The sequence below is a fragment of the Peromyscus californicus genome, unplaced genomic scaffold, assembly GCF_007827085.1.
Source record: "Peromyscus californicus insignis strain IS unplaced genomic scaffold, ASM782708v3 Scaffold_17__1_contigs__length_78620276, whole genome shotgun sequence".
NCBI classification, from domain to species: Eukaryota; Metazoa; Chordata; class Mammalia; order Rodentia; family Cricetidae; genus Peromyscus; species Peromyscus californicus.
Genome location: NW_026294469.1, coordinates 53,799,940 through 53,814,468, shown reverse-complemented (window position 1 = coordinate 53,814,468; position 14,529 = coordinate 53,799,940). Strand labels below are relative to the sequence as shown.

Genomic DNA, 14,529 nt, shown 5'->3' with positions numbered 1-14,529 from the left:
TCCATCTAACTTCACCCGCCCTCCCAGCACTGGAGTTACAGATATGTGCTGCCACACATGGCTTTTGACATACGTTGTAGGGATCTGAACTCAGGCCCACACGCTTGTGTGACACGTTCCTTACTGACTGAGTCAAAACCCAATCCAAAGTGTTGTCAAGTCAACATCAAATCAATGGTTTCCTTTTTTTCCCCTTGTAGTCCTAGGCATTGAAATTAGGGTCCATGCATGCTAGACAAGTGCTGTACCACTGAGCTACATTCCTAACCCTTCAAACAGCTTTCCTGATGAGTCTTATTCACCCGCAAGTGGAGAGGGACACTTGGAGCCCTGTGCATGTGCCATTTGAGGGGCACACTGACCTGCCATGCTTAGCATGGGACACCATAGTTACTCAGAATTCAAGTCCTAATTGTCTCAACCCAAAGTAACAGCTCCCGAGAGTCCTTTCTATAACCAGCTGAAGACAAAAGCCCAGGTTCCTCTCCTCTTGAGGACAGGTAGGAGGTCAGGGGAAGGAGATCTGTCCTCTTAGGAAGACGCAGAGGGCTGCCTTTGCGTCTTGGCTTCTGCATTATCTGGCTTTGTTTCCTTGGGCCTTCCATGTCTCAGATCGAAGTCTTTCTATTACAAATGAAAGGGTCTACACTAAATAATATATTCCAGTCCCAAAGTTCTAGTATCCTTTATTCAGAATCTCTGAGTGGGGTATGATGGTATATTAGTTGGTTTTCATGTCACTCCAGCAAAACACACAACAAAACCAGGAGAGAATGGCTTATTCTGGCTCACAGTTAGAGAGTTCCCATCCAGGGTGATGGGGAAGAAAAAAGACAGAGCAACTCATCACGGCAGCTGGAATGTGTGGTGCAGGCTATTCACGTCATGGCTGACAGGAAGCAGCGTAAGACAGGAAGTGGGAAGGGATAATACATCCATATCTTCCACCTCCCCAGCTTCCAGTGACCTACTTCCTCCAGCTAGGCCCCATCTCCCAAAGTCTCCAGATCCTCCCCAAATAACTCAGTCAGATGAGGATCAAACATTCCAAACATAAGCCCATGGGAGACCTTTCTGACTCAAACCACAGCCGCTGGCTTGCAAGTCCAGCCACACTCAGTATTATGGCCAAGAGAAAAGGAGGCCTTTGTCTGTGCTACATCTGCCAATGACTCTTTGTTTTTATTGGATTTACACTCTTTTTTTTCTTGTTTTATTTATTTATTTATTTTTATTTTATGTTAATTGGTGTTTTGCCTACATGTATGCCTGTGTGAGAGTGTTAGATCCCCTAGAACCAGAGCTATAGACAGTTGTGAGCTGCCATGTGGGTTCTGGGAATTGAAACTAGGTCCTCTGGAAGAGCAGCCAGTGCTCTTAACCTCTGAGCCATCTCTCCAGCCCCCGCCCCTTTTTTCTTTTAATTGTCAACCATGTGGCTGTTGTTACCGAAAACAGGAATAAATGTATTTTCCATGCACCATGAGTTCCTCTTTCAAATATTTCCTTTAAAACTGGTAAAATGTCTTCTTTTTTAAAAAACGGTTTCTTTTCACACCCACTTCCAGGTACAAAGGATTCAAGGGCAACTGTTCCATGAGCTTCATCGACCAGTTTAGAGCCCTGCACCAGTGTAACAAGTACTGTAAAATGCTGGGGCTGAAATCCCTCCAAAACAACAGCCAGAAGTCGAAGAAAACAAGCATCGGGAAAAGCAGAGTGCAGCAGACAAGCTCGGCGCCAGTGAAGACGCCGGAGTCTGGGACTCCCACAGAAAAGAAAACCTAGCATCCCTCATCCCTTAGAAACCAGTGACCACCCGCTGGCGGCACACAGGCTTCCAAGTGGACATCTGCCGAGACACAGGGGACAGGAACCTGCAGCCTGCAGGGTGTCCCAGTCCTCCCAGTCCTCCCCAGCCCGCAGTCACTCTCAGCCTGCCCAGAAGACTTTGGAATGGGTCTTTGTGACTAGCCTTGTAGGGAGACCCGTCAGCTCTATTGTCGGTTTCAAAGACAGTCCACTTTGTTGTGGACACACTAGCGTTTCTACCCACCTCACGTCGTGTGTCTTGTTTGTGTGTTGCACGTGGCTTGTTGTCCACGAGTTCCATGCTGCCTGGCAACCGGCCACTGTCAAAATCCTTCCCGCTTCGTCTCCTCGCCCCAGGATGTCTGGACATTTCTGAAATCATGAACGTCAAGTTGCTGTATGAGTGTCACCCATGCTATTGTTACTGGAGGTGGCTTCCCAGGGGTGAGGCCGTTTCCAAGCACTATTCACACAGCCTGGCACAGTGTTCTGTTTCATTAAATTCATATCTAAGCAAAAAGGGTAGAAGGTGTTCACTTGTTCATAAGAATCTGTGCTTTTTCCACATTCCTCCGAGATTTTGTAGTTTAGAAGTTTCCTAACAGGTCTACCGGAGCACATAACATTTATGTCTGTGTTTTCTCATCTTACAGCTGAGGTTCCATAACTTTCTAAACGTGGTCTCCCTGGGGTGCTAGTTAGGTAGGGTAACAGCTGCAGAGATCCTGCCCCCCCCCCCACTCCTTATGGGTCTCCTCGAGGCCACACCCCCTTCCCTGTGGCATTCTGGGAAGGGCAGAAGCCTTGGCGCGTGTGCCTGCCGCCTTTTCAGATCGCTGCCTTCCAACACGCCTGGCTTCTTTAGCTTTAAAATCTGTTCTCCACTGGGCCTGGCGGCAGAGACTCATCATCCTAGTTACTGAGGAGGCAGAAGCAAGAGGGTGGTAAGTTCCAAGTCAGCATGGATAGCTTGGTGAGTCCCTGCCTCAAAGAAGAAAAGGGTAAATGGGCTGGCATTATAGCCCAGTGGGGAACGACTAGAAGGTCTTGGGTTCAGTCAAACGATGGGAAACAAAACCCTCTTCTCTTCTACATGGGATATTTGATGAAAAAATGGAACACAGTTGAGATTTCTTTTTTTAAAGGATTCGAGGAGAAAACATTTGTCAGTCAATATCTTGTCTTTTTAAAAATAGTGTGCAATTCTAATCTTTCTTTTGAGGTGGCTCCCCTGACTTTCTGAGGATAAAATTGTCTTTTTTTTTTTCTTTTTCTCCTATGAAGGAGACTGTGGCCTGACTTGTTCACAGAGATTTTAGAGATATGTACTAAACAGTGACATTCTATAAAGTTCTATAGTAGCAGAAAGGCACAGGGCATATTTTGATTGGGTCTGTCTATCTATCTATCTATCTATCTATCTATCTATCTATCTATCTATCTATCAGCTATTATCGACCACATGGAATCTCTATCACCTATTTAAATTGGCCATTTACAACTTACCTTGTGTCTATAATCTATCATTCATCCATAGTAATACACACACACACACACACATACACACACACACACACACACATACACACACACACACACACATCCTGTTTATCTTACCCATCAATCATATCTCTCATCTATGTGTTTGTAAGTGTGGGTGCAACCAGAACCCTCTTAACAGATCACCACTCCTTCTTGGGTAATAACTTGTAATTATAAAAATATCAAAATTCAACCGGGTGGTGGTGGCGCACGCCTTTAATCCCAGCACTCGGGAGGCAGAGGCAGGCGGATCTCTGTGAGTTCGAGGCCAGCCTGGTCTACAGCGCGAGATCCAGGAAAGGCGCAAAGCTACACAGAGAAACCCTGTCTCGAAAAACCAAAAAAAAAAAAAAAAAAAAATCAAAATTCATGTTTAAAACGGCATAGAAAGGCTTGACACAGAAGCCGAAGTCATCTGGGAGCCCTCGTCTGTCTGGCCTCAAAATCTTGACTTGAGAGAGCTAGAGGCTTTCTTGGTGGAACTCTCTCGGCTTCCTTTCGTGGATGCTTAGGCTTTTATTTTCAAAGCGCCTGTATTATTTATTGTAGCGTGATTTTTTTTTTACCAGTTTGCAAATATTTGGAGGCCCAGAGACAGAAGGCACACCACAGTGAGGTTTGTCCCAGCCAAAGCTCTTGGGGATGGCCTGGTGTGACCACACGGCCACCCAATCTTCCATTATGTGCTAGTTTCCTTGTACAGTCAAATGCGGAGCGAGCAGGAAGCAGGCTTTCTCACACCAAGGCACAGCTCCAGGATCTCACAATACCCAACCCCATTGCTGTGGTTTTAGTTCAGCCAATTGCTGTTGATTCTCCCACAATGCAACCTCAGGAAGGCTATAAATACAACAGATGCTCCACTCAGCCAACAAACTAGGGAGGTCCAGAGAGCCCAGAGGGGCTTTTGACACCTGACAGTGATCACATACAGACATGGCTTAGCTTCCTCAAAGGCTCGGCCATGGAGTTCCGTGATGGGCAGATCATACAAACGACAGTGTTATGGGAAAAGGCCCATATTTCCAACAGCAGGCTCCTCACTAATGAGAATGGCTGGGAAGTCAAGACTTCTTGCCAGTGGGCACCCTCTCCTGGAGAGGTCCAAAGTTGGCCACACGGACAACTGGTTTGTATTTCCTGTTATCTATTGTACCTGCACCTCCCAGCCATGCTTCTGATGAACTTCACCATAGTAAAGGTTTCAATAGACTCTGATTAAAAAGAATGCCTAAAAGACTAGCAATTATTTTCTAATTACACAGTCCTCTCTTTTCCAAATATGCATTGCATTTGTGTGTGTGTGGTGGGCATGTGTTCAGCTGGATGCAGATGGGAGGAGCTTGCCAACCACCTCGTTCTGGTTTGCTTTCTCTGTGTACTTTCTGCTCCGCTGGACCATGTGTGCCATGGGGACAGAGCAGGGCTTCGCCTACTCACAGCTACAGCTGCTGCATTGGCTTAACGAGTTTTAAAAAACCAGAGAGGCACCCAGTCCTCTTCTGTCACTGTGGCAGATCTCCTTGTTCTAAGATCAAAGCTGGGAAGCAAGATGGCAGCCAGTTCCAGCCACAGGATCGGATGACCCTTCCAATACTGTTTATTAGGAAACGTTAACACTCATCATGTCAATTAGTCATGATTTTCCAAAAATCTTCTGTTCTTCATTAGGACCAAAAGATCCTAAAGGCAAAGGAAAAGCACCACAGAGATTTTTTTGTTTTGTTTTGCTTCTTTTTGAGACAGGGTCTCACTCAGCCCTGGCTGGCCTTGAACTGACTGCACAGTGGAGAATGAACTTGAACACCGGATTCCCCTGCCTCTCCCTCCTAACACCTGGGATTTACAGTCGTGCTCACTGTGGCTTTCAAAAGGCACACTCTGAGTCTCATCAAAAGCCAGTCTGCACGCGTGCGCGTGCGGGATTCTGTCTTGCGGCCTAGATGAATCGAAGCAATTCTGTCGAGGTGTGGAGGTCCTGTCACCTCCCAGCCCACTACTTCCTCTCTGTGTTTCTCCATCTGCATGGGAGGCTAAGGTGGGAGCTTGCAGTAAGCTGCCTTCGGGACCTTCTTTGGTGCTTGCCTTAACTCATAAAGCATAGCCTGGCATAATCAAATGACTACAACTGTTAGGAGGCGCATTATGTATGGAAGCTGGGAATCCTGCTTCTCCAGGTTGGCAGGGCTACAGCGGTTTCTTTTACCGTTTATTATAATATAAAACTCGGGCCGGGCGGTGGTGGCGCACGCCTTTAATCCCAGCACTTGGGAGGCAGAGCCAGGCGGATCGCTGTGAGTTCGAGGCCAGCCTGGGCTACCAAGTGAGTTCCAGGAAAGGCGCAAAGCTACACAGAGAAACCCTGTCTCGAAAAACCAAAAAAAAAAAACAACAAAAAAAAAAAAAACAAAAAAAAAAACTCGGGCACAAATATAAAGATAAGGACCCGAGACAATCACCATGGCCGAAACACTTCCGCCACCCTTCGCTTTCAGCTCAAAAGGGCCTGCGCATCCTTTCGGCCCGCCTCCTCTTCGGGGCCTCTCTTTCTTAAGTTTGGGGAAACTCTATGATCTGTCTAGACCAGCTGAATGTATGTCCTTGAACCCATGCCTGGCTCTAATTGGACAATGGACCACAGCATCGATAAGATTCTGGTAACACAGGGCTATCTGTGTCTCAAGGTACAAAGGAAGCCTCTGCCGCAGACCTCTTTCTTGCTTCCAGAAGACCCCCTGGCTGATGGCAGCATGATCCCAACGTTCATGGCTGTTCTCTGTGTCCAAACTTCCCCTTGGCATATATCGGCACCAGCCGTGTTGGATTAAGGCCCACCCCAAGACCTCTTTTTTTTTTTTTTTTGGTTTTTCGAGACAGGGTTTCTCTGTGTAGCTTTGCGCCTTTCCTGGAACTCGCTTTGGAGACCAGGCTGGCCTCGAACTCACAGAGATCTGCCTGGCTCTGCCTCCCCGAGTGCTGGGATTAAAGGCGTGCGCCACCACCGCCCGGCTACCAAGACCTCATTTTTAACTTGGTAAAGGACTCTTTAAATAATGCCACATTCTGGGGTTCTGGGGACTAGGACTGTAACCCAGGCATTCCACACACAAAGGTGACCAGTCTTGCACTTCCATATCACTTCTGGGTACCTTGTTCAGGCCAGAGGCCCAGCTGGGAGGAAATAAAGATGGCACCTCAAGGCCCCCCAGTGCCGCCTCGTGGCCAGCTAGCCTGGTGGTGGGAATCTGGTTCATAGGAATGTTCCCTGATTCCCACGGAGCTTACTTGCACCTTTAGTTCTGGGCATTTTTTTTTTTTTTTTTTTGAGGCAGGGTTTCTCTATGTAGCTTTAGAGCCTTTCCTGGAACTCAGGCTGTAGCACAGGCTGGTCTCGAACTCATAGAGATCCGTCTGGCGTGTGCCACCGCCGTCCAGCTAGTTCTGAGCATATTTAAAGAGAGATCATCATTTGGTGTATCCTAAGCCCTTTTCTAGAGTATTGAGGAACTCTTTCCTCAAGAGCTGAGATGGTTTGCCTTGCCATCTGTGGCACAGCTGTCCCCAAATCCCAGGGGCCAGGGTGATGACCACACTGTCTTCTCTCAGCCCCAACCCCCCACAGTGTGACGTCAGCATCCTGGTGGAAAAACAACAACAAAACAACTGTTCTCAGAACCTAACTGCCAATACAGTTGTACCATTCTCCGCAGCTGACCCGGAGGAAACCAGTGACAAGATGTTCTTCTTTTAATAGCTGTCCATCTCCCTCAGAGGAGGTGCCAAGTTCATCACAAAGGCCGGTGAAGTCTCCCAGTATATCCTAAATACCTTTCTCACCTGACCTCAGGGCTTTTTTCATGGACTCCAGTAACACTGGTCTTGTTCTCTGAACGCTTCTGCCTCAGGTCCTTTGCACCTTCTGTTTCCTCTGTCTGGAAGTGTCTTCTCCGGTCATCCTATTTAAAACCCTGACTCCTCAATCCCACTCTGTGCATTAAGTGCCTTTATCAGCACGAGACATCATACAGACTTCATTATTTTTAAAGAAATTGCCTCTCTCCTCTAAGGTTTCCCCCGTCCTGGTTTATTCAAGATGCATCCGAATACCAGGAGATGTCTCCAGTGGAGGACCCTTTCGTGGACACTGACTCTTTTCGTGAATATGTCTTGTGGATGCTGGTGCTCCCTGAGGCAGAGGTACAGCCTCCTTTTTCAGGTCCCTCTAAGAGGATGAAAGCCCCTAACTCCCCTTCATTCTGCGCATGGGCTCATTATCATTCTGCACGTGGGCTCATTAGACTGAGATCTTTCGTAAAGCCCTAAGGCAACCATACAGAACACTACCTCAGCTCCGAGCCAGCAAGGGTCCGGGCTCCATTTTAACACTGTGTAAATTTAAAGGACCTGAATCTTTCTGAATCCCATACAATGAATGGATATAACCCCAGCTATCTTGCAGGGATGTGACTATTAATTGACATATGGAAAGAAGTGACTTAGGATGGCATTCCATAATCACAAATCATTATTATAATCACTAGGTTTTAACCCTTTTTAGCCCGGGGAAGAACTACAAAACTACAACATCTGGATCTCATTCATAAGGCAGCAATAAGTTTCATCAATCATCTCACTATTCACTGGGAGGAAACGGTATGATAAAGATCCCCTCAGTGACTTGCCACTGTAAATTAACTACATTTTCACTAGGGTTGACATTAAGAAAAGAAGAAATGTCATAGAATGAATTTCTGTGGTGATTTTCTCAAGGTTCCATTTTAAAGTCATTTCATACTGTTTCATTAGCCCCAAACTGTAGCGTACTCCACATTAGCCCCAGGGGCCCCCAACTCTGTTGGCTCTATGAGCTTTTCATTATTTTGCCTCATGTACCCCAAACTCACCTGAAGCACCAAGAAAGTCCCGCTTCCTGAAAATGGCATGGTAGCAGGGCTGTGGGCATCACGGTCTTCGCTGCTTTTAGGGAAGTGAGCTTTGATCAGTAACCCTTCCAGCTTCCTGCCCCTCTTTTATCTCCCGTCTTTCTGAAAGAGAAGTATTTTGAGCAGAACATCAAAGAAGATAATGGATCAGCAGGGGGAACAAAGGCAGGAACCCTCTCACAATCTCAAAGCTGGTCTTGGGCAGCAAAAATCAAAACATCCTTGGGCAACAATAAGCAGCATTACCTGGCCACAGGGAGCATGTCGCAGGAGTAGGGAGAAAGGAGGAGCAGAATTCTGGAGGGTTCAAGATTTGGTCATGACTGATTGGTTGGGGAACTGGGCTCGGTTCTAGAAAAACTGAACCTAGCCCTGGCCATGGTTGACCTACAGGTCCTTCGGAGAGTACAGTGTTCACCTCGGCAGGAGGAAAGAGTAGATAACAGGACATCTCATCACGGGCGGCACCTTTACCATGTGAAACGTCTTTGGGTAAAACAAGGACAACAGGAAACCAGCAAGACACCAGGGCTAGAGAGGCAAGTTCTGGGGAGCCAGAGTCTAGCACAGTACAAAGAATGTTTGTCTCGCCAGGCGGCAGTGGTGCACGCCTTTAATCCCAGCACTCGGGAGGCAGAGGCAGACTGATCTCTGTGAGTTTGAGGCCAGCCTGGGCTACAGAGTGAGATCCAGATCCAGGAAAGGCACAAAGCTACACAGAGAAACCCTGTCTCGACAAAAAAAAAAAAAAAAGTTTGTCTCCCAAGGTTCTGTGTTGAGATCCTAACTCTTACAGTGGTTTATTAGGAAGTGGACTTGGAGAAATCATTGTGTTTGGAGGGTAGAGCCCTGAAGCGTGGGATCAGCTTCCTCACAAAAGCAGCCCTGGAGAGACCCCATCTCTGCTACAGTGGACAACTACACTGAGAAGACCCTGTCTAGGAACCAGAAAGTGGGCCCTCACCAGACCTTGAACTTTCTGGTGCCTTGATCTTGGGACCAACTACCAAAGCTGTGAAAAAATAAGTGTCTGTGGTCGATAAAACCACCAGGTCCATGTTACTCTGTCACAGCGGCCGGAATGAACTAGGAAGGCTGGAGACACGGGAGAAGAAAGTGTGGCCTTGCGTGCTCTGTTTCCTGTTTGCTTTCTCTGCCTCAGGATGCTAGTCACAGGTGCTCTCTCTCTAGACTTTTATTATAGGAAAAAAAATTAAAGCTCCATTCTATCCAAACCACCTGTTTCTTAACATACTTTGTGTAAAATGCTCTGGTTTGTAAGTGAAGTTCCCCGAACAGGTCAAAGCAAAGGGTTAACACCACCCTTCCTGTACCGAGCTCATCCTGGCACATCAAAATGGTACGTATACTTCACTATGTCCCTGCCATGTCTCTTGTGGCTGGTCTAGGGCATATCCGGAGCATAGAGGTTTCTGGAATTATTCTAATTTGGAACCATCTAAGGACACACTCACTGTACTTTATTCCAAGGCAGAATAAACTGGCTGATTGAGCTCTCCATTAAACACTAATGAGAGAGTCAGTGGAACCACGGAGGTTCCCAGCTTGGGTCTGTATCCAGGCCCCGGGGAGGGGTGGAACATCTGCTGCTGGCCCTTAGCCTCTCTTCTGATCTCACGGGGCTGCTGGGTCAGATGATTTTCGTCTCCAGCAAGCTCTCAGGTGCTGCTGGTGCAGCTAGGAGAAAGCATAGCTATTACCATGTGTTGTCTGTCCCTTGTCCCCTGCCACCTCTTCTGGGCCCACTCCCTGCCCAGCCCAGATCTGGGCCCCAAGGGTGGTTTGGTTTGACTTAGTATTCCCATTGTTGGAAGCAGGACACCAACTGTTCAAGTTTGCCGCGTGACCCCCTTACAAAACACTTGCCCAAACTCATTGCCTCACATATAGCAGTTGCTTGAGAAATATTGCTCTAAAAACAAATCCCTTGGGGTCATCAAAGAAAAAGATTTTCTTCTCGTAAACAAAATGTCATAACACACTGCCTACATCCTTGGGCGGTGATTTAGAATTAAGTCTTCGGGGACCCAAAGTTGCCCTTTCTGCACCTGACAACACCAGGAGTATCAGTCACTCTAATTTCTAGCCAATGGCTCAGTCTGAGATGCCCTGAGCTCTCACAGAGACACAAGAGACACTAGAAAAATCTCGGCAGCCAGAAATATCCAGTTAGAAGTACAGTAGCTGGCACATCCAAGTAAGCGGAAAAGAATCCACTTTTTGTATCCGACTCAGTGTGAAGCCAAGCAGAAAAGCAGGGCAAGATGGGCCACAGCAGACAGACACAGGCAGCCCCAAGAAAAGGGAAGGCATTTAATTAGCTCTTGCCTGGCCCAAATGTGCCAGAAAAATGAAAAGCAAGAACCTTGTTGTGCAGGTAGAACAGGATTAGTGCTTGTCTGCTGCATTTAATGGGTCAACAGGCACTCCATGGAACAATCCCCTTCATTCTTCTTCCTCTCTCTCCCAGGCCTTTGAAAATGCACTTTATCAAAATTAGGCCGGATTCTGCTGCCAAGGGATGCTCAAATGTAATCTTTTTCCTGGCAAGCCTGAAATCCCATCCAGGCACAGCTGCTATGATGTGTAGGGACCCCATTCTACCACTAGAGGCCAGCATCCTAAGAAAAGTCTCACCACCACCACCCCACCCCACCCCACGCCCCACCCCGGGCTCAAGTTTGCATGGCTACTGTAGGCCCTCAGTCCGGTTCAGAATACTGACTTTTTCTGGTTTAAAACAAAACAGGAAGAAAAAGTACCGGTTAGATTAGATCTTGAAGGCATTTTTACCCAGCCTCTTACAGAAATTAAAATTCTTTCTGTTGTCATGCTGAGAAACAAACTCGGGATGTCAAATACGCTAGCTAGGCAAGTGCTCTACCCCTGAGCCACACACCTGCCTTGAGAAATCAAGTCTCCATGGGTGCTACCACGGAGCAAGCAAGTATAGCGAATAGTTTTGCAAGTTGGGATCCTACTTGGTTTGGGCTACGTGTACATCATTTCCTAATTATGCACTTGACCCCTCGAGACTCTAGCCTGCAATGCTATACCCACACTCACATACCTCTCCAAACAGGAACCTATTAACCTGCTAGCAATGTGGAAACTCCCCAACTTTAATGAGCTGCTCCCATACCACTCGCTGAAAAACCTAGATTGTGTTCAATAGGTCTCTCCTTGTGTCTGAGTAAAAGACCAGAAAGGCTGATCCAGTCTGAACTGGTTTGGGGTGCATATATAACATTTCCTTAAAGTGAACTTTTAGAGAGAATGTCCTATTTACCATCTTTTACATATGCATAATTAGGTGTGCATATGATTGAAATCTGATGCATTATGGAAAAGGGACATGTAAAGAACATTATTTATTAAGAATTTTTTTATTCATTTTACATACTAATCACAGATCCCCTTCTTCCCTCCTCCCAGTCCTGTAAAGAAATTTTTATATCGTCTAGTCTGTCCATCAAAATAGAGAACTACCCAAACTGCATTCCTTAATAATCGATTCCTTCTCCCATTAGGCTTTTTTTTTGTGTTTGTTTTTTGAGACAGGGTTTCTCTGTGTAGTTTTGGTGCCTGTCCTGTAGACCAGGCTGGCCTTGAACTCACAGAGATCCACCTGGCTCTACCTCCTGAGTGCTGGGACTAAAGGCATGCACCGCCACCGCCCGGCTCCCATTAGGCTTTATGGGAGGAGATCACAGATAGTAACCTGGAGCTATAAGTTTCTTCACTCATGTGACCTTCTACACTCTTTCAGTACATTCTAATTGTTTTTCTACTGCTTTGCTTCAAATAAAGTTTGCTTGCTACTTTTGAAACACCAGACCCAGGCTCCCAACTACTGGCAACAGACACACACATACCCCGTCCTTAATCATTTGCATGCTAGTATCAAGTGTTTTTTGAATTACAAGAACTCTTTTTGTGGGTGTATGGCTGCATTTTGAGAGAGAGAAATTCCCCAACTTCCCTCCACCCCCCAACATACACACACACACACACACACACACACACACACACACACGGGGTGGGGGGGGAGAGAGAGAGAGAGAGAGAGAGAGAGAGAGAGAGAGAGAGAGAGAGAGAAACACACAATCCCAGAGTTATACTTCAATGGTCTTCTGGGTGAATCCTGGAGAATGCATTGGAAACTTGAAAGTCATTTAGCCTCTATCAAAGTGGAAACTTTGAGACTTTCCTTGCTATGGTCACTGGATGGTTGCTAGAGCAACAGAAAGGCTGGAACACCCTAGTCCTGTCTTACCTACCCTCTATATGTCTCATGTAACCCAGGAGGGTCTTGAACTCCATATGAAGTCAAAGTTGACCTTGAGTTTGAAATACCCCCATCTCTATACCCAAGTACTGGGATTACAGGCACACGCACAATGCTGGGAGCTGATCCAGGCTTTGGGCACTGTGGTCAAGCACTCTAGTAACAGCTGCATCTCCAGCTCTTATTCGTGCACAGTGGTGCTGGGGACTGGTCCAGGCTCTGTGCACTCTAGTCAAGTACCCTAGCGACAGCTAAATCCCAGCTCTTATTCGTGCTTTCTCACTCGCCACAGATGCTGTCCCTTTCCGTTAGCCTGATGGTGTCACCCTCACTTCCAAGATCTTACTGTTTTGTCTGTGTCTTCACCAGAGGGACCATAAGCAGACTCTGGGAGATCATCTCATCTTCAAATTATCACTGAACGTCGACGCAAATGCTGCCTGACGGTGAGTAGGATCACGTGGTTGAGTGGCAGTTGAATAAATGAGTGAGGGGGTCAATGTTGGGTTTTGCTTGCTCATCTGTACCTCTGGTGCAGTACCCCAAGGACGCAATAAGTTCATGCCACATTGATCTTTCTTCAGAGAAATGCTTCTTTCTCTATTAAATAGAGTCACCAGCGGCCAGCTACCTTTCTGTGAGCTTGTGGGTGTCTGGCCCCTTTCCTTTTCAAGCACATAGCACAGAAGGGAGTTGGATACTCAACAGAAGAAAGCTGATGTTCCTCGTCTGTCTGCCGATGGTGCCTGCTGTGGGCTTGCTCTAATAGCTGTCTGGAGGATGGGTCATCTGATAAGGGCTGGTGAAGTGTTCCACTGGGGACTTAGTAGTAACCTTTTTGGTCACTTGGAAGAGGCAGCCACGAAGGAAAGAACCTGGTGACGCAGCCCTGCAAGTGCATTGTCAACCCAGGCAGCGTACATCCTTCCCAGCTCCTCTGGGAAATTAAAATTCTCCGCGTATCACTGAAAAACAGACAGCATCATCCCCCAACCCTTCAGCAGAGTCCCAGCTGCTCATTAAGCTGCCCAATCACAAAATAAAAGCAGCAGTTTGGATGATGTGACATAGGAGCCCCAAACTATGGCCCGATGGCTTCTGAATGTTTAACACGAGCAAGGAGGAAGCTTTCCCAGCACTAACAAAGAAAGATCATAACATCAAAGACTTGAGATCCCTTTCTCTGGGGAAAAACGAAGGGTGTAATTCACAGCTCTTGGCTCCCTGTCTATGACTCCGGGTTGGCATCTAACACAGGGAGGAACGGATGTGTTTAGGAATCTGTCCAATTACTGGATGGGAAAAGTTTGGGGAAAGGACTTGACCTTATTCTTTGTATCTCCAGAGCCCAGTACAATACCTGGTACGCAGTAACTACACAAGCCATGTTGCTCCCTGAATGAGTGATAAAGCTAGGGAGTGAGGGTGTTTTTAAACCAACTAGCAAATTCTAGAATCCCTGGGCTTCAATTTCTTTGTCAGAATTAAGAGTGAGCTGGTTTCTAATTAGAGCCTTGTGTTATCTCCTCTAGGAAGCATGCAACTGTAACATTTTACAGATTTCTACAGGGTTCAGAAGAACGCACGCATGAGCCCTTGGTATGTGGTAACTCCCCTGGAGCTGGATGAAAGTAGGAGAGGCCCTGAGCGGTGATTGTCGTGTTCAAGGAACACACTGTACTGAGATGGATGGACTCGGGACCTCTCTAGTGTGAGCCACAAAGTCAAGATTCAAGACTCAAATGGCCTGTTTCCTGAGAAGAAAACACATTAGTGTGGCTGCCTGACTTCTCAGTTGCCTCTCCAGGTTGAGAGTGATTTTAAGTAACATGTCCACGTGGACCCTTTCTTTTTGCAAACATCACTTGGAGTCATTCAGTATGCGTCCCCAGGAACGGTTGCCTGGAAACTGCTGGCCATATC

At 46.9% G+C, this 14,529-nt stretch overlaps 1 protein-coding gene across 1 annotated transcript in view; it reads left to right on the top strand.

Annotated features, from left to right (window-relative positions):
* Window positions 1-2,377, top strand: part of Alpk2 (alpha kinase 2) — a 123,353-nt gene extending 120,976 nt beyond the window's left edge. Inside the window, exon 13 of the mRNA XM_052742327.1 lies at window positions 1,569-2,377. Coding sequence (XP_052598287.1) covers window positions 1,569-1,788 — 220 coding nt within the window. The 3' untranslated portion in view covers window positions 1,789-2,377. The remainder of the gene's footprint in view (window positions 1-1,568) is intronic.
* The last annotated feature ends 12,152 nt before the right edge of the window (window positions 2,378-14,529 follow it).